Source organism: Pogona vitticeps, chromosome 1, assembly GCF_051106095.1.
Source record: "Pogona vitticeps strain Pit_001003342236 chromosome 1, PviZW2.1, whole genome shotgun sequence".
Taxonomy (NCBI): Eukaryota; Metazoa; Chordata; class Lepidosauria; order Squamata; family Agamidae; genus Pogona; species Pogona vitticeps.
In genome coordinates, this window is record NC_135783.1 from 243,868,624 (window position 1) to 243,890,667 (window position 22,044).

The window sequence follows — 22,044 nt, forward strand, 5'->3', positions numbered from 1 at the left end:
TGATACAGCCATCCCTGGTATTTCCTGATGCCTATCCACAGTGATCTCTTTTTTCTTTCTTTTTTTCTTTTCACTTCTAAATGTTTAACTCATGTGTCAGTTTCTTTTCTTTTTAAAAAATCTATTTATTGAACAATTTTATTGTTCTTTTAACTTTGCACTTTCCACCTAAAGTTCCAAAATCTAAAGCTTTAACACTGTTGTGCTGCAAGAAAACACCTTATTCTTCAAAGCACCAATATTTCACTTATATTTAACACAGCTATATAACCATAAGCATCTATTGATATTTCGTTTTCTAAGGAGCAGAGGAGTTGATAAAAAGAAAATTACAATATACTTCCAGAATTATTAATATTATTATTTGGATAAATCAATCTTTCCATATCAGTCATCACCCAGCTAAATATTCACTGTACACAATACCTTATCTGCACTGAAGAATGCTGTTTAACTCCCTTGCGTGTGCTTGACAGCATCTGCCTTCTACTGTAAAGACTAGATTTTGATTTCGTTCATCTTCTCAGTCCAGCATCAAGTGCTCTGTAAATGTTTAGACTATTCTTTTCATCAGTCCTTTAAATCTCCATCTGTCAGACCCACTTTGATTTCAATTCTTGCACTGAGCAGGGAGTTGGATTCGATGACCTTATAGGTCCTTCAAATTCCATTATTCTATGGTTCTATGATAACTACTGAATTTCCAAGAAATTGTAAATTTTATTTCACTGTCCAATGGAATCTGCAAGTACTGTATTCCTATATATATATATATAAAACTGTGTAACACCAGGACAGATCCTGAAGCTAAGGCTCCAATACTTTGGCCATCTCATGAAAAGAGAAGACTCCCTGGAAAAGACCTTGATGTTGGGAAAGTGTGGGGGCAAGAGGAGAAGGGGACGACAGAGGATGAGATGGTTGAACAGTGTCATCGAAGCTACCAACATGAATTTGACCAAACTCCGGGAGGTTGTGGAAGACAGGAGGGCCTGGTGTGCTCTGCTCCATGGGGTCACGAAGAGTCGGACACAACTTAACGACTAAACAACAACACCAATTGCTGTTCAAGAGAATATTTTGTTTAGATGACTACCAACATACCATACTAACTGTAAATTAGTAGAGAAAAAGTACTCTCTCCCAGTATCTAGAATTACTAATAGTGACACTGAGCACCAAAGGAAATCTTAAGTGACTTGTTAGCATCAATCTTTATTATTCTGAGCAACCATTATAACAAATAATTAAAGTTCTTGCTCACCTGTAAAGCTTTAAGCAAGGCTGCATTTGTGAATTGGTTAGGCATGAAGATGGCCTCTGTAAATGTTTCCTGTAAGAGTCAGCATGATTGGAAAAACTAAAACAGATCTGCAGGGCTTTTAAAAACAACAACAATGCAGTTGCAATTATAATCAGTTTAATTACAGCTATGTGCTAGTCCTGAGAAAGAACTGAGAGCTACCAGCTTTTCAAACTGAGTTTTGAATTTCTACTTCCAATATCAGTCATGTGGATACATTAGCATCCATGCAGTGTAATGAAACTTTGATAAACAGTTCATACAACTTTTAAGAAATCCAAGATTTTAGCAAGTAAACATAAACCAAAATTGGTGTATAAAGAGAAAACTCCTCACAAAAGTATGAAATCAGGCAACAAAACAAGAAGTATAAAGAGGCCAAAATCTATTGATTATTTGGGCCAAGTAAGTGCGATGGTGTAACATGGAGCTATTAATAGCCATTCATTGATGAGCTCTGCTTGAATTCTCAGATACACACCAAGTCATCCAACTGGCCCATGACCAGGAATTCATTTGGGGACTAGTATATTAGTGGCCATTCCTCACTCCATGTGATACCACTGCACTTATTCTAATGTAAATATTTAACCAATTTCTTGTCAGATTATTCTTTACAATGTGTTGTTAATTAGCTCTTATACAGAGACACACTTGGGCACTGGGAATAACAAGGAAAATGGCCCAAATCCTGTTGCTTAGAAAAGTAAATCACACTAGAGTAGGCCTACTAAATCAATAGGAATTTAGTAAGTCAACTCCTCTAGTAATTCAACCGATTAAAAGAAGGCTATTCTAACTATGACTTACTATGCTAAATTAAGTCACAGTTGGAGTAGATCTACTACACTAGAGACAACAGAACGTTCAGCAATGTACATGTAATACTTGATTTCCATTGGCCAAGGCGTTTTGTGTCCAGACAAGAGGGGTGTTGTTTTTTCACAATGGGGACTATTATCATTTAAGATGGTAGGTTAAATGTTTCTAACCTCCAGTTCTAAGCGAGTCTATAGCCTGTATCAGGTGATATCCAACATCTTTATCACCCGGTGAGACCAAGCTCTTCATCTGTAGCAATCACCCTGTCTTCCTTGTCAAACATTCTCCTCCAATATTTCCCTTTCCTTTCTCCCACCCTGCTTACCTTTTACACCTGCCTGATGAAGAACACAGTTCTCTTAAAAGCTTGTCCAGTTGTGTGTTTCTTACATACTTTTTCTGGTTGTCCTGATAAGGACATCACCTTATTATATATTTAAAAAGTAACAACTATATACAGTGGTGCCTCGCTTAACGATTTTAATTGGTTAAAAAAAAACATCGCTATGGGAAAACATCACTAAGCGAAACACGTTTTCCCATAGAGATGCATTGAAAACCGGATAATCCGTTCCAATAGGAACGGATTGCCGTCCTTAAGCAAAAATCGCCATAGGAAACATCGCTAAGTGATACAATGTTTTCCCCCATTGGAATGCATTGAAGCCTATTCAATGCATTTCAATGGTTTTGCGATGTCTGTCTTTGCAATTTTAAGTGTGTCTTAAAAGGTTCAAAAACAGTTTTAAATGCTTGGGATCATTAGTGCACCTTCTAAATAAAACCTGTGCAAACTTAATTTGGCTTTGTTCTGACTCTTCGTTAATTTTTGGTGAATTTATTTTCTCCCCCATTGAAATGCATTGAACTTGATTTTGACAGATGTCAAAATCGGGTTCAATGCATTCCAATGGGGGAGAAAAAAATTCGCCAAAAATTAACAAAGACTCAGAACAAAGCCAAATTAAGTTTGCACACATTTTTCAAGGTGCTCTAACGAATCCAAGCATTTAAAACAGTTTCTGGCTCTTCGTTAATTTTTGGTGAATTTTTTTCTCCCCATTGGAATGTATTGAACCCGATTTTGACAGCTGTCAAAATCGGGTTCAATGCATTTCAATGGGGGGGGAATTCGCCAAAAAGTAACGAAAAGTCAGAACAAAGCCAAATTAAGTTTGCACACGTTTTACAAGGTGCTCTAACAATCCAAGCATTTAAAATAGTTTCTGACTCTTCATTAATTTTTGGTGAATTTTTTTCTCCCCCATTGGAATGCATTGAAGTGCCCGTTTGACAGCTGTCAAAATCGGGTTCAATGCATTTCAATGGGTGAGAAAAAAATTCACCAAAAATTAACGAAGACTCAGAACAAAGCCAAAGTAAGTTTGCACACGTTTTAGAAGTTGCACTAACGATTCCTAGCATTTAAAACAGTTTTTTAACATTTTAAGACACTTTTAAAATTGCAAAAACAGACATCATGAAGCAAAACAGGGGACCCAAAACGCATTAGCTATGCGAAGCATGGTCCCGAAATCACTAAGCGAAAATCGCCCGTAGGAAACATCGTTAAACGATGTGGAAAATTCTTTTTAAAAAACCATCGCTAAAGCGAATACATCGTTAAATGAGGCAATCGCTAAGCGAGGCACCACTGTACTATAAACAAGAAGCATACACTAAATAATAATTATGTGCTGTCAAGTCAATTGTGATTTATGGCAACCCTTTGCAGGGTTTTCTAGGTAGAATACTTAGAAGTGGCTTACCACTCCCTCCTTCTGGGGGCTCCCTGACACCATGCAGGTCATCCAAGGCCACACAGTTTCATCTGAGATGCGCAGTAGAGAATCAAACTCCCAACCTCTGGCTCTGCAGCCAAATACCTAACTCACTGAGCTATCCAGCCAGCTACACACTAATTATCCAAAGCTATTCTTTGCAAACTGAAACTAGGTCCCATGTTTGTCACTCGTTACCTACTGAAACCTTAGATAAAGTCTTATCTTTCCAAGATGCTGATTTGCTTTGCCTTTATTCTTATTAATACATATGAAATATACCTGCACGAATCAGTAAGTCACCGCAGTACATCTTTATTTATTCTCAGACATCATTAGATACCCAAAACTATATGGAAACTGATTAAATACTTTAATAATTTGGTATGCATGTTTATTAGTGATTTGAACACTTTCTAAGAAACATTTCTGTGGCAATCTATTTGTGTTCAGCCTGAAGGGCTCTATTTGTATTATTCTGTATAAAGTACAAATTGAAAAGATGTAAGACTATAGTTGGTCAAGCCAGTTTGCTGTCTACTCACCCGTGGGTCTTGATCATCTCTAATGTCTACTTCTTCAGCTGGCAAGGGCTGCATGGAAACTTGGTTCCACTGACCAGCAACATTGCTGAAACAGAATTGGACCAATTTATTCGATCATAAAGCATCTGGAGTTACAAACAGACTTGAAATATCTGTGGATGTGCTTCCCCCTAACCTAGATTATTAGTATCCCTGTTCCTTAACACCAAATATAATATCTGTTTTATAATACTTCAGCAGCCCAAGGTGTGGGCTCAGATGTGTAGAGAAAGAATGTTATCCATCTGGTTCCAGGGCAAAACTTACTGCTCAAAATTGATGTATTTCACAGTAGCCTCGTTTTCATCATTATGCCACAGTGCCCAGATCTCAGCAGTAGTTAAGGCAAAATCAACAAGTGTCTCCTGAGTAAAAAACAAACAAACAAAACAACCATAAAGAGACAATTCAAATTTTAAGTGTAAACATCACATCTATATGAGTTAGCAATGCAAGGATAGGAGAGAAGAATTAAGTAAGGATCCAGGAAAGTTGTATCTCTTACTCCATCACATGCCACACACTGCCTGTTCATGACTCAGATGCGAGCTGAGGCAGAAGGCAGTTTATCCCAATGTAAAGGGAAGAAAGAAGACCCGACACATACCCATATTTATCTGAAACCGCTATATGTGCACTGACGCAAAGACTTCTTGATTCTCACCTGAGAAGTGAATAGTGATGATATGTGATCAAGACTATAGCGGTGACTCTCAGTGCTGACCAACTGAAACACACAGAACTAAGGAAAGATACAATTATTAACGCAAATAAAATGCAGATAGTTCTGACATCTTCTTACATTCCAGTTCTCTTAACCTATTGTGTTCATATGTGCTGGTAGGTTGCTTCCAACCTATTGCGACTTCCAAAAAGCCCTATTCAACAGCTCTGCTCAAACTTACAAACTCAAGGCTATCGCTCCCTTTCAGATGCACACCTTAATGTACTGAGGAGTTTGAGTGAAAACACAGCCATCAGGGTGTACAGTCATGATTCTGGACCCCTAGCAGGGTCACCCAAGGTCCAATGGTAAAAGCTGAGGCACTAGACTAAGATGCATTCAATTCTCTTCAAGATTAATAGTCTCATCAACAAAAGAGAATGGGTAATTCCAGTTGTAACCGGAGTGGAGAAATTTCCAAAGGTCAGCTACTGAGCAGCAGCAGAAGTGACACTGACAGAGAATCTCTCCCAGACAATGGCAGTGACACTCATACCAACTCTTTTTAGTATTGAGAAGAAGACAATAATAAATCACTTTTGAGTATTTCTGGCCCTGAAAATCCTTTAATAAAACCATATCTTAACATATCATTCCATAATTCAGGACATCCTAAAATCATTTTCTTTTGAAAACCAAGATGAATAGATTCCATTTAAGCTGATCATTTCAGGAATAAGAAGATCCCTTTTCTATTAAAAGAAACTACCACGGGTGATCAGAAAGGAACGTGAGAAAGGGTAGTTTCTTAGAACTATGAATTTAAAAACCAAGTACTTTGCAAACACTTATCTTAGTAAATCACCATCAGCTTAGGACTGGAGAGCTGGAAGAGACCCTGTGGATCATGAAGACCAGTCGCGCTCAAGGAAGAACAGTGGAGAACTGAACTCCCAACCTACAGCTCTGCAGCCAGATGCCTAAAGCATTTAGCTACCAATACCAATTCACTGCAATTCCTCCATCTTAAAAGCAAAATATACTTGAAACTGGTTGTTGTGGGTTTTTCGGGCTTCTTGGCCATGTTCTGAAGGTGGTTCTTCCTGACGTTTCGCCAGTCAGGAAGAACCACCTTCAGAACACGGCCAAGAAGCCCGAAAAACCCACAACAACCATTAGATCCCGGCCGTGAAAGCCTTCGCGAATACTTGAAACTACCAGCATTTTCAAGCTCTCCTTTTTACTTAGGATCTTAAACCAAACGCTATACAGTTCTAAACTGTCTAGACTGTACAATACAAATTCAAAAGACAAATTCCTGCTGGAGTAACTTTATGTTGGTATAACCTGGATCAGGCATCGGAAACATTTAATTAAACCTTTTAATTAAAAGCTTCAGCCCCATCCTCATTTAGGTTCTGAGCATCCCCAGGGTTCTCTTTTGCCTTGGGGAAGACTTTGGGAGCTTTGGGATGGAAGCCTTTAAAAATCAGAAATCACTGCTGGATTGCTGGCAGTAGGATTACGAAATTATTTTTTTACTTTTAAAGACTCCCCACATGCGGTCCTGAGGTACCCAAAGGCTCCCCAGGGCAAAAGTAAGACCTGAGGAGTCTCAGAAACTAAAACTGCAGAGAGTAGAGCAAGGAAGCTTATAATTAGTGTAAATTCAATGTTTCCAGTATCTGATCTGGGTTATGCCAGCACAAAAGTTATGCAACACAATTTTGCTACATAAACTCAACATAACATTTGTAACTGAGGTAATTTTTTTTAAACTTTCAACATAGCATCAAAATAATATTCTATCAGTGCAAGATATTCCAGTACCTGTCCTTGTTTGGGTGCATGCAAATATACACCAATATAAAGCCCCAAGGTCTCAGAATATGCTAGCTGCAATTTGTGTCCAGTTCCAGCAGTAAGTCTCAGATCTTTATTTACAGGCACAAACTCCAATATATCAGCCACCATCAGGCACATTTGATCCTGCCAAGATAAGATGCCAGATGAGGGAAGAAAAAAACAAAACAAATAGGAGAAGTGTGTAAAACATTATTACGTATATGACATCGGGCAAATAATTTATTCTTTCCTGACTTAATAATATGCAGGATTTAAACATCACATTTCCTTATTTGCATCTAACTAAGACAATGTTTTCAAACTGTAAGTCCTTCTGTTTTCAAGAATGTACGTTGTTCTAACTTAACAGCTCTTTCAGATAAGGTTACACTTAAAACAAGGGAGGCCATCAGGCTGTAGGCAGCCCATGAAGCCAATCTTACACCCTCACAACCCCCAAATACTCTTTTTTAAAGTTTTCCCCAGAACACAGAATGGTCTGCACCTGAAAAAACAGTGGTAAAGTCCCAGTTGCTTTTCCATGTTACCAGCTGTAGCTTTAAATTTATATAATCTTGTACAGTGGACCCTTGACTTACAGACGGCTTGACTTACAGACTTTTTGAGTTACAGACTTCTCTGGCCGCAAAATTTAGGTTTGACTTGCAGCCTGAGAATTGATTTACAGACCAGAAAAAAACCAAAATGGAACAAGAACGGCCTGTTACGGGATTAATCGGTTTTCAATGCACTGTACGTCAATGGAGACTTGACCTACAGACTTTTTGACTTGAGAACCGCCTTCCAATACAGATTAAGTTCTCAAGTCAAGACCCCACTGTATAAACTTGTTCAGTATTTCATTACTGTTTGTAGCATTATTTCTATCTAAAACAATAGTTTTACCTTAATTTATGTGATTCAGAAAGTCTTCACTCATGTTAAGTACTTCTGCATTATTGGCTGGCTTAAGCTCACTGTCCAAGTGAAGACATTCTGAGTCAGTCAATGATATGAAGATGGAAATAGACTGTTTCAAATTTATTTATTTATTTATTTTATTTCTATCCCGCCTATCTGATCAAATTAGACCACTCTAGGCGGCTTACAATAAAAACAACAATATAATTTAAAAAACGTTACACCTAAGACAGAAATGAAAATAAAAAACAGAATAAAAGAAAAAAGATCGTCAAGAGTTTGTTGTTGGGAAGGCCTGCCTATACATCAATGTTTTAGTTGTTTCTTAAAAATGCCCAGCGAGGGAGCCGCGCGAATCTCAGGGGGTAAGTTGTTCCAAAGGCGAGGAGCCACCGCCGAGAAGGCCCAATTTCTGGTCTTTTCCTTTCGGGCCTCTCTCAGTGTTAGGCTCCTCAACCTCACCTCCTGGCTCGCGCGAGTGACACGGGTAGATCTTGGTGGGAGAAGGCGTTCCGCCAAGTATCGAGGTCCTAAACCGTTTAGGGCTTTATAGGTGAGCATTAACACTTTGAAATCGATGCAGAATCGGAATGCAGAGCGGCCAGAGTGGGCGAGATATGTTGGCATCTTCTCACACCACTGAGTAATCTGGCCGCCGCATTCTGCACCACCTGTAGCTTCCGCAGCAGCCTCAAAGGTAGCCCCACGTAGAGCGTGTTACAGTGGTCTAATCTTGAGACTACGAGCGCATGCACCAGAGTGGTGAGAGACCCCCACATCAAGGTAGGGCCACAGCTGGGCTATCCGCCTAAGATGGAAAAAAGCGGAACGGACCACACTGCAAAAACAGTTTACTACTATATAAACAGTTTACTACTATATAAATTGAAATCACTGCAGGTAAGACAGGAAAGCATGTAGGAACGGCGCCACCAAATAATTAATTAATTAATTAATCAATTAAGCAGTGCTACTATCTTCATTGGACTTTTGGGGACAGGGGACAGGTGTGTGGCCCTTGGGCTCCCAGCCAAAATTGGCCCAACCAAGATCACCCACCCATCCTCTTTCTTACTTAATGGCACTATCCTTGCTATTGACACCAGTTCTGGGGAGGGCACTTTTAGTTTAAAAAATATATATTGATGCTTCAAGCCCTCACTAATTCCATAAGGAACAGAATTAAAGATACAAGACTGGTTTCCACAGTTTGTATGCCATGTGCGAAGATTATTTGGACTTTCTAAACAATGTGGGGAAATTGACTGTAATTCCCCTGAAACAGACAGTCCTAGGAAAGGATTTATTAAGACTTTCCCAGGACTTCTAAGTAAGCTGGCATCTAACTCAATGTTTCTCACCTCCTCACCCTGTGACAAACTAAATCAAAAGGGTCACCCTCAGGTTATGCTAAATGAGGTGCTTACAGCTGGGATGCTGGCTATTGTTACCCTTGCATTTTTACTCCCTGTGGAGTTCAAAGGAGTGTTGGGAGCCATGAGGGCTATACAGGAAATGGGTTAAGTGTGTCCCTTTGTCTCTCACCAATGTCTCTTGGAAGGAAGAGAAAGGGGGGTTGAGGGTCCTTCAGGGGAGGATTGAGTAATTTAAGATTTGGTGGATATCCTTTTCATGTGTTGTAATCTATATTCACCTTTTATGCTTTTAGAGTTTATCCCTTTTTTCTAAAACCTTTTTCTAAAACTTGCAAGCCTGGTCTGCAAACTGAATGGGAGGAGAATGTAATATTTTAATCCAGTTTCCTCCCACAGGTCATTCTACTATTTTGGGAAACATTTTTAATGGTCTCCTTTTGGAGTGGTAGCAGTGTACTGGACAGGCAATTTTGGAGCAGTCTGAAATCTGTAACTCTCTTGGGCTCATGGTGATTTGATCCCTGGACATAATGCACTTGGACATGAGTGGGGGAAAACAACCCCTTTACTTTCTCTTCAAACTTTCCATCTTGGGAAGGATTTATATAATTGTTAAATTTTTTTGATGTTTTAAATGTTTTAAGATGTTTTGCTATGTTTTAATGTATGTAAGCCACACCGAGTAGACCTTGTCTAGGAAGGCGGGTTATAAATCAAATAAAAGTAAAGTAAAAGTAAACCACATACTACAAGCAGCAGCCTCCCCCAAATGCTGCTCAGAACATTCCCACTGGTTTAACAGGGGAGCAGGTAATCTCCACAAATCATCACTACTGTTACAGATAAAAGCAGTACTACCTCAGCAACTACTTTGCCTAGTCTCCCAAATGATCTCAGATGGCTTCCAGAATACACAGGGAATTGGGATGGGGAAAATTCTGGAAGATTTCCTTCCCTACTGGGCCAGAGGGAAAGCTGTAATAAAAACCTCCTGCTGATAGAAACCCTTCCATCTATGGGAAATGAGTGCTTAATCCATTCCATGAAATTCGTGTTCATAAGAAACAACACTAGTTGTTAAAGGCATAGTAGCTAAGCAGTAGTGAAACCAACAAAACCTTCCATTGTGCAATAAGATGAAGTGAATAGTGGTGTTCATGTCTCTACAATGGTTTCTAGCGCTCAGAACAGGAACGTAAGTGCACTTCTATCATGTTAATCGGTGTTGCTCACACAGCAACACAAGTGAAGATCAAGAAAAAGAAAGGGCCTTTACAAACTACCATGAATTGACAGCTGGAACTCTCTGTGCAGATCAGGTCCACCCTCCTTTCTAGCCCCTGGCATTACACTTCAAAATTTGGGCATATTTTTTGCAAGAACATTTATTTATTTACCCAGACCCTTGGATCATCATCCAAGAGGTAGATTGCTAGAGAGAAAAAAAATCAGTAGCCTCCATATATCAAGTGGCATGTTGCCAACGGTTGACATTTGAGAATATCATTAGCTGTATGAACTATAAATATTGACAACACTAATAGTAATCTATCGCTCACCTTGTAAGACCACATCCTAAGTTTATGATCCTGGTACAGGGCAAAGATAAGGGCATCATTTTCACGACAGTGAACAGACAAACTAACTGGAAGATCTGAAGGACCCTGGTCACCTCTAGAAAAATCAAAAATTTAAACATAATCACAAAAGCAAGTACAGTACAGATGAAAAGCAGGATAAACAACAAGTTTCTTCACAATTTTTGGTAGATACTTCTGTGTAAATATCTAGATAGAATTATTTTATAAATTAGAAAGTGTGCTGTAATTACTTCTGGAACATCAATCAATTTCAGATATCCATATAAACAGTAGTGACCACATGTCTTCAATAAGTTTTATCAATAACTCATAGTAACCCATGATAAATTTCTAGTGTCAAACTAAGATAGCACCCAGAAGACAGTTAATAATATTAAGTATACAATTTCATCTGTGGTTTAAACTTCTTCAGTTAGGGATCTAGCAACTGCTTTCTAACATGTACCCACATCTAAACCCAATATAAGCGGGGGCTCTTTTTTTTTTTGGTGGCCTGCTGCAGCGGAAATTGAGTAACACAGTGGCAAAAGGCCACTTTCCCCCAGGAAACAAGGCACGGGGAAGTGAAGTTTACACACACTTTGTTTTTCAGGTGGTCTGTATCCCCAGAAGCATAATCCATCTTAAAAACAAGGGACATGATCCCATCAAGTATGTGGCAAGAACTGAAGCTTTTTCCCAAGTAAAGTAAACAGACAAAGGGGTGTTCACTTTGTTTATAAGGTGGATCATGCTTCTAGGATCACCTTAAAAATGAAGCAAGGAAACCCTATATGGTTTATTTACTAAGAGCCATGTGGCAGTAGCAGAGAGTTGTTTTACAATATTGTGCAGAGAGGGCCATGTGTCACCACCCTGCAGTTATTTACCTCAGACTGAGGTAACTCTTTCCTTCTGAAAGTCATGAGACACATAACATCAATGATGGGGGTTACTTATCTCATCCAGAGAACTGATGAGACGTCCTAGCAAATCATGACGTTGGCTAGGGCCGATGGGAATTCCTATCCAATTAAATAAAATATTTTGGAAGGAAAGGGCTAATGGGACAGAGTGCCCTACAAGGTGCTGGAGTGGGCATGTGTAGTGCACAGATGCCTAGAGATCTATTACCTACGCCTTGAGAGAAATAATTAAAAATCCTCAAATCTCAGCCTACTAACAACAACAACAACAAAGGCATTGGATCCATTTACTTTGGACTCGGGCTTTGAGAAGTCATTGCACAACACTGCTTTTTGTCTGTCCTTAAAACCAGTGGAAAAGAAAGACAGAATCTTCTCTAAACGTTACTATTCCCTCCAAGACACAAGGCCCTATGCTATTTCTACTTTGTACGTAGTAGGGCTTAATTCCATTTAAGGTGCTTAAAAGCACCATCACCCCATCTAAGAAAAAGGATACTTTTCAATTATAATGTGTACATTTAGGTTAGGACAACCTAAGTCTGACTAAAAACTAGATACAAATTATCTCCAATATTTAGTAGAAACAGGTGTTTTAACAGTTGCTGAAATAGAATGAGATCATTCAGTCCAGTTCCAACTACAGCGGTGCCTCGCTTAATGGGCGGCCTGTTTAACGGCGAATCTGCATAGCGATGCGGATTTTGCGATTGCATTGCGATGTTCCCTATGGGGAAAAATTGCTTTGCGATTTTTCCCCATAGGCCCCATTTTCCCCCAGCTGGCCGGCAGGGGCTTTGGAAGGACCGCAGGGGAGGGCTCCCCTGCGGTCCTTCCCAAGCGCCCGCCAGTCAGCTGGCCGAAAAAGCCGGCGGGGGCTTTGGAAGGACCGCAGGGGAGACCTCCCCCGCGGTCCTCCCAAAGGCCCCATTTCCGCACAGCTGATCGGCGGTTCCAAATGGCCGCCGCGCCAAGAAAATGGCCGCCCGGAGCGTTTTCGCGCTGATTCCTCGCTTACCGAGACGGCGAAAATGGTGGCCCTATGGAGGATTCGTGCTTAGCGGTGAGTTTACCCCCCATAGGAACGCATTAAATGGAGTTTAATGCATTCCTATGGGTTTTTTCCTTCCGTATAGCGATGTTTCCGGATAGTGACATTTTTCCTGGAACGGATTAATGTCGCTATGCGGGGCACCACTGTACTCCACTTGCTATTCATCTTGCTAATTGTTATAATTTAGCCATAATCATTTGCCATCAAAATACTAGCCTGATAGCTGTTGGCATCCAACCTGTAAGTAAGCGCTGCATGACTGAACTTTGTTTCAACTCCACAAAAGAAGATGAAGCTGTTCCTAAACAGAAAATAATGTATAAGTGGTTCATTTCAAATATAACAAAAGTACCAGTGAATTTTAATTTTAAAATACAATATGAATAAAATCTAACTAAAATAAACATCAGGCATGGTAGCATTTAATAGCGTGTTTAATTATTTTTTAATGTTATGACTTATGTTTTTAATTGTGACTATTGTGCTGATAATCTTCTGAAACTTCTAAAAGAAAATATACATTTTCTGCTATTTGAAACATTCATAGCAGATGCTCAAAACTACACAAAGAAATTCAAATGCTGGTCCAAATAGAAACAAATCAATATATTACAGGAGTGAAATTTAAAGGCAGCCTAACCTTTAATAATCCTTTAGTGGTTTAAAAGAAAACACTATAAAGAACCCATCCACAAGTTGCAAACAAAGAAAAGAGAACATGAAAGAGATGGTGTTGTCATGTTGGAATTTATGTGTGCCAATCAGTGATTGTATTTAATTCACAATTCAGTATTCCCTCACCTAATTAATTTAGCAAGAACACACACGTACTCAACTTTTTTTGCAGCTACTGTATTATAAGTCTATCCTGTCTTATATATCATCCCAAATATTGAGCCTGCTGATTTTTACTCATTCACATTTCTACATTGCCTTTCCGCTAGCCAGGTCACAGTAAGGTATATGGTGCTCTCTCTCCCTCCCTACAGCAATCCTCATATGGGATAATTCTCGTTTCAATGTACAACTTGAGACTTCTAATGGAAGAAAGAAGCACATCAATTTGCACCCTTACCATGAAAATCATGAGGTGGTAAGTTAAGGATAAAAATTCCACCAGTTGCAGATGGTAGGGCAAAAAGTGCTCCTCCATCACTGGTAAGCCAAGCTGCCGATGCAGCAGAATATGAAGACAATCCAGGTATAGTGGGGATCACACAGTAGTTTAAGGGATCTCTAAAATGAACTTTTCCAATATCTGTGAAAACAGACTGCATGTGACTTTCTGTTATCAGCTCCTGTTGGAGAAAAGAAACCCAAGAAGTTCAATTAGAAGGAACTCAAAAGGAAAAAAAAAGTGAATAACATTATTTGCTTTTCAACATATGGCTAAGAAGTAGATGAAAAAATACAATGAAGAAGAACAGATAACTAGCGTGGTGTAGTGGATAGAGTGATGGGCTAGGACTCAGGAGACCTGAGTTTCCATGGCTGAATCCCCATGCAGTCATGGAAACTCACAGGGAAGGGTGGAACTGGTAAACCTTAAATACCTCACTTACCTTGAAAGCCTTATTAGGATCACTGTAAGTCAGTTATGACTTGACTGCACATAATGTAAGAATGAGAATATATACTCGTAAACGCAGGTTCCTAAGACTAATCAGGGGAACATAAGAAGCTGTCTTCTTTTAGCTCTGATTCTTTGTCCATCCAGTCCAGTCTTGTCTACTCTGGCAAGGGCTCTCTCAAGCACAAGTTTTTCGTATCATCTCCTACCAAGATGCTTGTAACGAAAGTTCTCAAAGACTGGACTAGATACTTACTTCATGCCAAATGTGTATTCTTGCACTAACCTATGGTTTTCTTCATCATTGCCACCTTTTATTAAAGTCTTAGGTTGCACTATCTGTATAATTTGCTCCTTACTGAAAGTATTCTGAACAAATTCCTCAACAGGAATTTGTATACATAAATAAAATTCAACACAAAACAGTTAAGAATCATCTTTAAACATACATGTAAAAATCCAAATGAGAAAAAAGAACAGAAATCATAGCTACAAAAATATTTCACAGCTCATTCCCAAAAGCTCTTGATTCTGATGATTTGCTCAATTATGGTATCACAGTAACATATACCATGTTTCCCAAAAAATAAGACAGGGTCTTATATTAATTTTTGATCCAAAAATGCATTAGGGCTTATTTTCAGAGGATGTTTTATTTTATTTTCATGTACAACAACCTACATTTATTCAAATACAGTTATGACATAGTCTTCTGGTTGCTGCACAGTGCTACACAATGGTGGAGGATGGGGTTTCACTTAACTGGGGTTTATTTTGGGGGTAAGGCTTATATGACAAGCATCCTGAAAAATCATACTGTACAGTACTAGGTTTTATTTTCAGGTTAGGACTTATTTTCAGAAAAACAGGGTAGTTAGCAGCCCTCCTCAAAATCAAAAGCAGAGTTCATGATCTGAAGTTAAATTGGGGGTACATGTTGTCCACAGTTTACTGACCTTTCACTGTGTTGTATTATGAATAGCACTAAATAGGGTCAATACTACATGCAAGGGGAGGCCAAGAAGAGTCAAGCCTGTTTTTTGATCCTTCAAATCGCAGTATGGGGATCTGAGTATGTTAAAAGGCATATTCAGTTTTAAACAAAATGATCTTGCTTCTTTATTTAATCAAATTCTTAAAAGAGTTAGCATAATTGCAGAGGTACTGAAACAGCTTACTTACACTTCTATACATCCGAGCTGGGTGTGGTAACATCAGCCTGTGTACGGTCTGATTAGTTGAAATCAAGATAACAACATGATTCTGCGTTTCAAAGATATGTACTCCTCCGGGTAAGAGGCTACAGTTCTGAAATTTGAGCTGAACAGCATTATTCAAAATATTTATATCAAGGGATTCCTCCACCAGTTCTAAGGTCCCACCTGAAGTGGCCCTGTAAAAAGAAATACAGTAAGTCAATTCATATGGTAATTACAAATTCACAGACTACAATCGTATGTCTAAGATCATACATTGAAGAGATCTCAGCACAAAATAGCAAGTGTCAGGAAACAGATGTCTAGCATAGAGATTCTTGAAGGTTGCAAGAATGCAAACAGTGTGAAGATTAAATTCTTACAAGGAGTTATGTAGGAGAGAATGTGAATCTGCACATCCAACATGTACAAGCATGTGAGGAGATGTATTCCTGAAAAGCTTTCTATATCTCAGGTTACCCTCCCTGCTTTATATAGGAGAACAAATGCATCATCAAAAGATACAGGCACTCTGCTCTCCTTAGAGAACCAACAAGCTTGGCTCAGTATTGTTCTGTGCTGCAATGTTTTTCATTAAAAAAAAACAAAGCAAAAACAAAACAAAACACTTGTACAGCCATTAGAAGTGTTAAACTTTCAAGGGTTTATACAGCAATTGCTCTCCTAGGAACAGCTGATTTCCTCCACCCATTCTTAGGGCAACTACATATATCATTTCATTCCACAAGTCAGCTGATTCAGAATCCAGTCCCCAAAAGGAACCCAACAGAAGCAAAACGGATTACAGCAAAAGCCAGGGACCGCTATTATGGGATCCGAGTGAGATCTGAAGTTGTTTGGAGATTCACCTTGCAGATGCAGTGGGCGAGTAATGAACGGAATAAAGGGAACAACGACAACAAAAACACAGTACTGTACAGATTATCTGGACAGCCGTGTAACCTGTTTGAATAACCATGTACAATCCCTTGAGACCCAAGAGGAATTGGTCCAGCCCTCTGTCCCTCCAAAAACAGACAGAATGACTGAAAAGAACGCTAGACAGCAGAAGAGCCCCAAGAGCAAGCAGAGATGAACCCGATTTTATTTCGTTTCTCGTCTCAAAAACCCCAAAACTCTCTCCTCAACAAAACTGATATTGACACACACACACACACACTGACAAGGTGCCTGGCCATTTTCTGGGACCACTCACCAATGAATGAACCGGTTTCTGGTCACCGAGCCCAGGCGCGCGTTCTCCTGGTACCAATAGCCACCGGCGCTGTCGGCGTACCGTGCGGCGGTGGGGGACGTGCCGCCACCTGCAAGTGGGAGGGATGGGTGGACAAGGGAAGGTGGGTCAGTGGCCATGCACGCTACGAACCAAACGGACGCCGGCTGCCGCAGCATCCCGAAGCGGCCCAGCAACCCAACCGGGACCCCGCTCCCCCCGCCCCGAAGGAGGAGGCACCTGGGAGGCTGAACACGAGCTCCCGAACCCTTCGTCGCGCGCCCCGCTCGGCCCCGCTCAGTTCCAAGTAGCCCCGCTCCGCCAGCCCTACGGACGCCGCCATCTTTCCTTCCCGCGCGCGGCGCCGCAATGGCTCACGGGAGAATAGGAAGGAGCGAGGCCTGGACTGAGCCGGCCTTCGCGGTGCATCATGGGAAACAAGGAGGCGGAGGAGGGCTGAAATGGGTCTTTTGGTAGCCTTCGGTCGTAAGGCTTGAAAGGAGTGGCCGCGGTGGTTTTTGCGGCATGCGGGAAAGACAGGAGTAGCTGTCCTAACGACTAGTCATTCATTTTCTATCTAAAGCTCACCGCGAGTTCTTTGATTTAAGAAGTGGAACATCCAGCCGCTGCCCGTTAGTTTAACAAAGAAATATTAGTATCATTGAAATATGTTTTAGAACACAAAACTATAAAGCTAACTGTTAAAGGCATCACCCGGTTGAAATTATTTAATATGATTTTTCGCAGATGGGCTTTCAAATAAACGTCATAAGTAAAATTGGTGTATGGATAAAAAGGAGAGGTGCATGTCCTTTGCCTTTAAGTTATGAGTGGAAGAGGATTTCTCTCCTTTATGAAAGACATGGAAAATATATCAGGTGATGCCAGCCATCTGGATTTTTTTTGTAGGAAGAAGATGGAAGCTTTGTCGTGTCGGCAGAATGTGAGACAAACTGCTCCTGCATAAGTTACACTGATGCCACTGCACTGATAAACTACCAGTGAGACAACTGAAATTGGATCAGAAATGTGCCAGAATGTGGGCTGAACAATAAAGGAACAGAGACTTGTACTGCTGCCTATTCCTTATCCTCAGTATGACTTCAGAACAGTGAAACTTCACCCAGAGGCCAAAGATGATGTAAGAAAAATTCCCTTTAAAGAATATATTTTATTACACTGGGATATAGCTGTGTCCCAACGCCTATAATCTGATAAGCAAAGGTTTTTTTGCAAACTCTGGTTTATTTTTTCTGAGCAATGTGCTGGTGTGAACCAGCTAACCAGTTTCTCTGTAAGCAGGAATGGCTATCCAAACATAACACTTTTGTATTTGTTTATATCTGTGTTTTGGTTATATCTGTTGCTCTGAGAACTTCTGCCACAGGAGACTCATAAGCAGAGCTGAGTTGAGGAAATAAAAGGGGGGAAAGGATCAAGTGTGGTACAGCATGGCCAAAATCCTCTTGTTAGTAAACTAGTGGAAGTGAAATAACTTGCAGCCACAAATTTCTACTAATTATCAAGTCCCTGTTTGGATTCCTCATTGAATTCCAGTTAGGTGGTTTGGTATTTGATCAAGAATCCAAACAGGGACTTGTTAATTAGCATGAGAAAAACTATGTACATTCTTGAAGAACTAAGAAGGAAAATATCAAAGAGATTTAACCTCTCTGATAAATGTTGAGGCACCACAAGGTACCTTAAAAATTACAAGGATGAGCTTTTATGGATTATCACTCTATTCATCAGATACATGGATTCAGAATTTCACATACTGTATACTGTATAGAGCATGCCAGATTGCGGATGAGATTATTGCCTATTGAGATCAGAGAGGAAAATCTAGTGAAGAAAGTACTAACAGTGACAACATTAGTAAACCTTGCTAGTCTACCCGGATCACCCACGCAAGTCAGGAGGTGAGGCTGAGGAGCCTGACGCTGAGAGAGGCCCGGAAGGAAAAGACATGAAACCGGGCCTTCTCAGCGGTGGCTCCTCGCCTCTGGAACAACCTCCCTTCAGAGATTTGTGCGGCCCCTACGCTGGGAATCTTTAAAACCCAATTAAAAACATGGTTGTACATCCAGGCCTTCCCTCCAGTCAATACCTGGTTCTATTCCTTCTTATTTTACTCTCACTCTATTTTATTGTAACTGTATCAAGTGATTATGTAATGTTCTTGTCTTTTATTGTTTTATCCTATACTGGAAACCGCCTAGAGTGGTCGAGTAGACCAGATAGGCAGGGTATAAATCAAATAAATAAATAAATAAATAGTCTGAAAATTGTCACTGATGTCAGTAATCTTGGCACTAGAAAATCCAATTAACATAGATCATATGATAGAAATACAGTTCTAACCTTTGGTGATACACTGGGACTGCCTCAATTAACTGCTAGTTGGTTGTCTCTCTAATCTGTCTCATGTCCCTTTGAAGTTTTCTCTCTTCTTCTCCACAGCATCTGCTTAAGGTGAGTGACAGAATGTCCTGGGAGGCTAGTGTGTTCTCCTGCTGTTTGCTGAATATTGCCACTTCTGATGACAGCTTTGTGTCCATGTATTCCTCACCCGTTTGACCTGTGTAGAGTACTGAAGAGTACAGTGGACCCTCTACTTAAGGAATTAATCCATATTGGAACGGTGGCTGTAAGTCGAAAAGTCTGTAGGGCGAATCTCCATTGATCTACAATGCATTGAAAACTGATTAATCCCACAACTGGCAGTTTTTATTCTATTTTTGTTCCATTTTGGTTTTTTTCTGGTCTGTAGGTCGATTCTCCGGCTGCAAGTCGAATCTAAATTTTGCAGCCAGAGAAGTCTGTAACTCGAAAAGTCTGTAAGTCGAGCCGTCTGTAAGTTGAGGGTCCACTGTACTGCTGACAGAAGAAGTGATCAAGTGGATGTATCCCTGCTGTTGTGGGTGTCATTGTTCAGTCCTTTAATGATGTTGTCACAGTAGATAGGAGGATAAAGTTGCTATTTAGGTTTATCTAGCTTCCTGTACTTGTATCTTTGCCATGTGTATTCTTGTTGTCACTAATGAATATTTGAAGTTTGCTTACCACCTAAGAATGGTGAAAAGGAATGGAATTTCATGATGGATGATGTTTTTATGGACTTTGCAATTGTTTATTTATTTGCATATATTTTGAGTATGGGAGAGGAAATGGATACACAGTCAGATGCTGAACTATAACCTCATACTGCTGGTAGACTTCTTGTTATGGGACACACATACACCCCAATTATCTAAGCTAAGAAAACCTCTCCTAACTACTTGTCATAACAATAGTATTCCCATTAAACCATGTTCAAAGCTTGAAAGGACTACAGTATTAATTTAGCACTTTCCTCTTAAAGGTAAAGGTAAAGGTTCCCTTGACAGTATTTATCCAGTCATGTTCGACTCTAGGGGGCAGTGCTCATCCCTGTTTCAAAGCCATAGAGCCACCGTTTGTCTGAAGACAATCTTCCATGGTCACATGACCAGTGCAACTTAGACATGGAACGCTGTTACCTTCCCACTGAGGTGGTCCCTATTTATCTACTCACATTTGCATGCTTTCGAACTGCTAGGTTGGCGGGAGCTGGGACAAGCGACGGGCGTTCACTCTGTGAATTCGATCTTACAGCTGAAGATCTACAGACCTTACAGCACAGAGGCTTCTGCGGTTTAACCCGCAGTGCCACCACATCCCTACTTCCTCTTAAAAGGTTAGACACAAATGCTTTAAAACTCTTCTAGCTATTGCAGACCACACATTAGAATTTATTTCTATGTTCTCTCATTGGATTTTAGTAAAGTGCCCATTCCCAACTTCAAAGTTCACCTCTCAAATGGTCAATTATGGTGTAACATCAGTCACATTGATATATGAGGAAGTTATCGGTAAACTTGTGTCTCCCAGTACAATTCTCAGATATAATTGAGACATAGTACTTTCAATAAATACAGTGTTTCAGTTCCCATGTTACCTGACAAATATGTTCTCTCATGGCACAGATTCTAGCTACCCTATTTCTGAGTATTAAAATGTTCTTGTTTCTTTCTGTAGAGGGCACCAGTCAATTTAATATTCTTGTACAGTATCTCTGCTTATGAGCTTCTCTTATCCTATGTTTACTAAGAGAAGGGTACATTTTCACAAGTTGTTCCTACATCTTATGTTTTGTTGTTGTTTAGTTAAGTCATGTCAGACTCTTCATGACCCCATGGACCAGAGCACTCCAGTCCCTCCTATCTTCCACTGCCTCCCAGATTTAGGTCAAATTCATGTTGGTAGCTTCAATGACACTGTCCATTCATCTCATCCTCTGTCGTCCCCTTCTCCTCTTGCCCTCACACTTTTTCAACATCAGGGTCTTTTCTAAGGAGTCTTCTCATGAGATGGCCAAATGTAATGTAACATCTGATGTTACATTAAAACAATTTATGAAAATATCAGTACCTGGAAATGAGGGCAAGAAGAATGCATCTTCCCACATTCACACCTGTGACAAATAGAGAGCACTCCCGCTATTTTCTTATAAATAAAATGGCCCTTTTTGTAATGCAACATTGTCACAATCATTCTCTGCTTAGAGTTTGCCAAGATATTTAGGCCAGAAAGTACCACTTCCCCGAAATTAAGACCTAACCTGAAAATAAGCCCTAGTATGATTTTTCATGATACTCATAATATAAGCCCTACCCAAAAATAAGTCCTAGTTAAGTGAAACCCCATCCTCCACCCCATCCCCCAACCCCATTGTGCAGCAACAAGGATTGACTCCATTTTGTCCACACGGGCCAGTGGAATCCATACTTCCCCCTCCCCCTCCCATCTCAACAAGCAAGTGTGTTCCTGAAACAAGACAGAAACCATCCAGTCCTGTGGTGGAAGGGGCTTGAGGCCAGTTTGTGTTGGGGCCTTTAACGCTAACATCACCATTGCCGCCGCCACTCCCCCTTCCCTGGGGGGAGTCACAAGAAATTCAGGCTGGAATTTGAGGTTTGGAGAGTATTGACAATATTCCAGAAGAAGATGACATGGCTGTATTTGAATAAATGTAGATTGTTTTAGATGAAAAAAATAAAACATCCCCTGAAAATAAGCCCTAATGTATTTTTGGAGCAAAAATTAATATAAAACCCGGTTGTCTTTTCAGGAAAACACGGTAACTGGAGTAGCATGTCGAGTAACA

General features: G+C 40.1%; 1 protein-coding gene across 3 annotated transcripts in view; it reads right to left on the reverse strand.

The window, feature by feature from the left end:
* The window catches only part of NUP160 (nucleoporin 160), a 46,249-nt gene extending 29,003 nt beyond the window's left edge, over window positions 1-17,246 (reverse strand). For 2 of the 3 annotated variants that reach the window (XM_020792112.3, XM_020792113.3), the window contains exons 1-11: window positions 17,097-17,245; window positions 16,839-16,947; window positions 15,609-15,819; window positions 13,932-14,154; window positions 13,073-13,157; window positions 10,856-10,970; window positions 6,985-7,143; window positions 5,155-5,232; window positions 4,758-4,855; window positions 4,452-4,536; window positions 1,265-1,333 (exon numbers count right to left, since the gene is read on the reverse strand). In XM_020792112.3, coding sequence (XP_020647771.3) covers window positions 1,265-1,333; window positions 4,452-4,536; window positions 4,758-4,855; window positions 5,155-5,232; window positions 6,985-7,143; window positions 10,856-10,970; window positions 13,073-13,157; window positions 13,932-14,154; window positions 15,609-15,819; window positions 16,839-16,947; window positions 17,097-17,199 — 1,335 coding nt within the window. In that variant the 5' untranslated portion in view covers window positions 17,200-17,245. Of the gene's footprint in view, window positions 1-1,264; window positions 1,334-4,451; window positions 4,537-4,757; window positions 4,856-5,154; window positions 5,233-6,984; window positions 7,144-10,855; window positions 10,971-13,072; window positions 13,158-13,931; window positions 14,155-15,608; window positions 15,820-16,838; window positions 16,948-17,096 lie in introns of all 3 variants that reach the window. The other variant, XM_072985358.2, reaches the window with a different exon arrangement.
* Window positions 17,247-22,044: the final 4,798 nt, after the last annotated feature.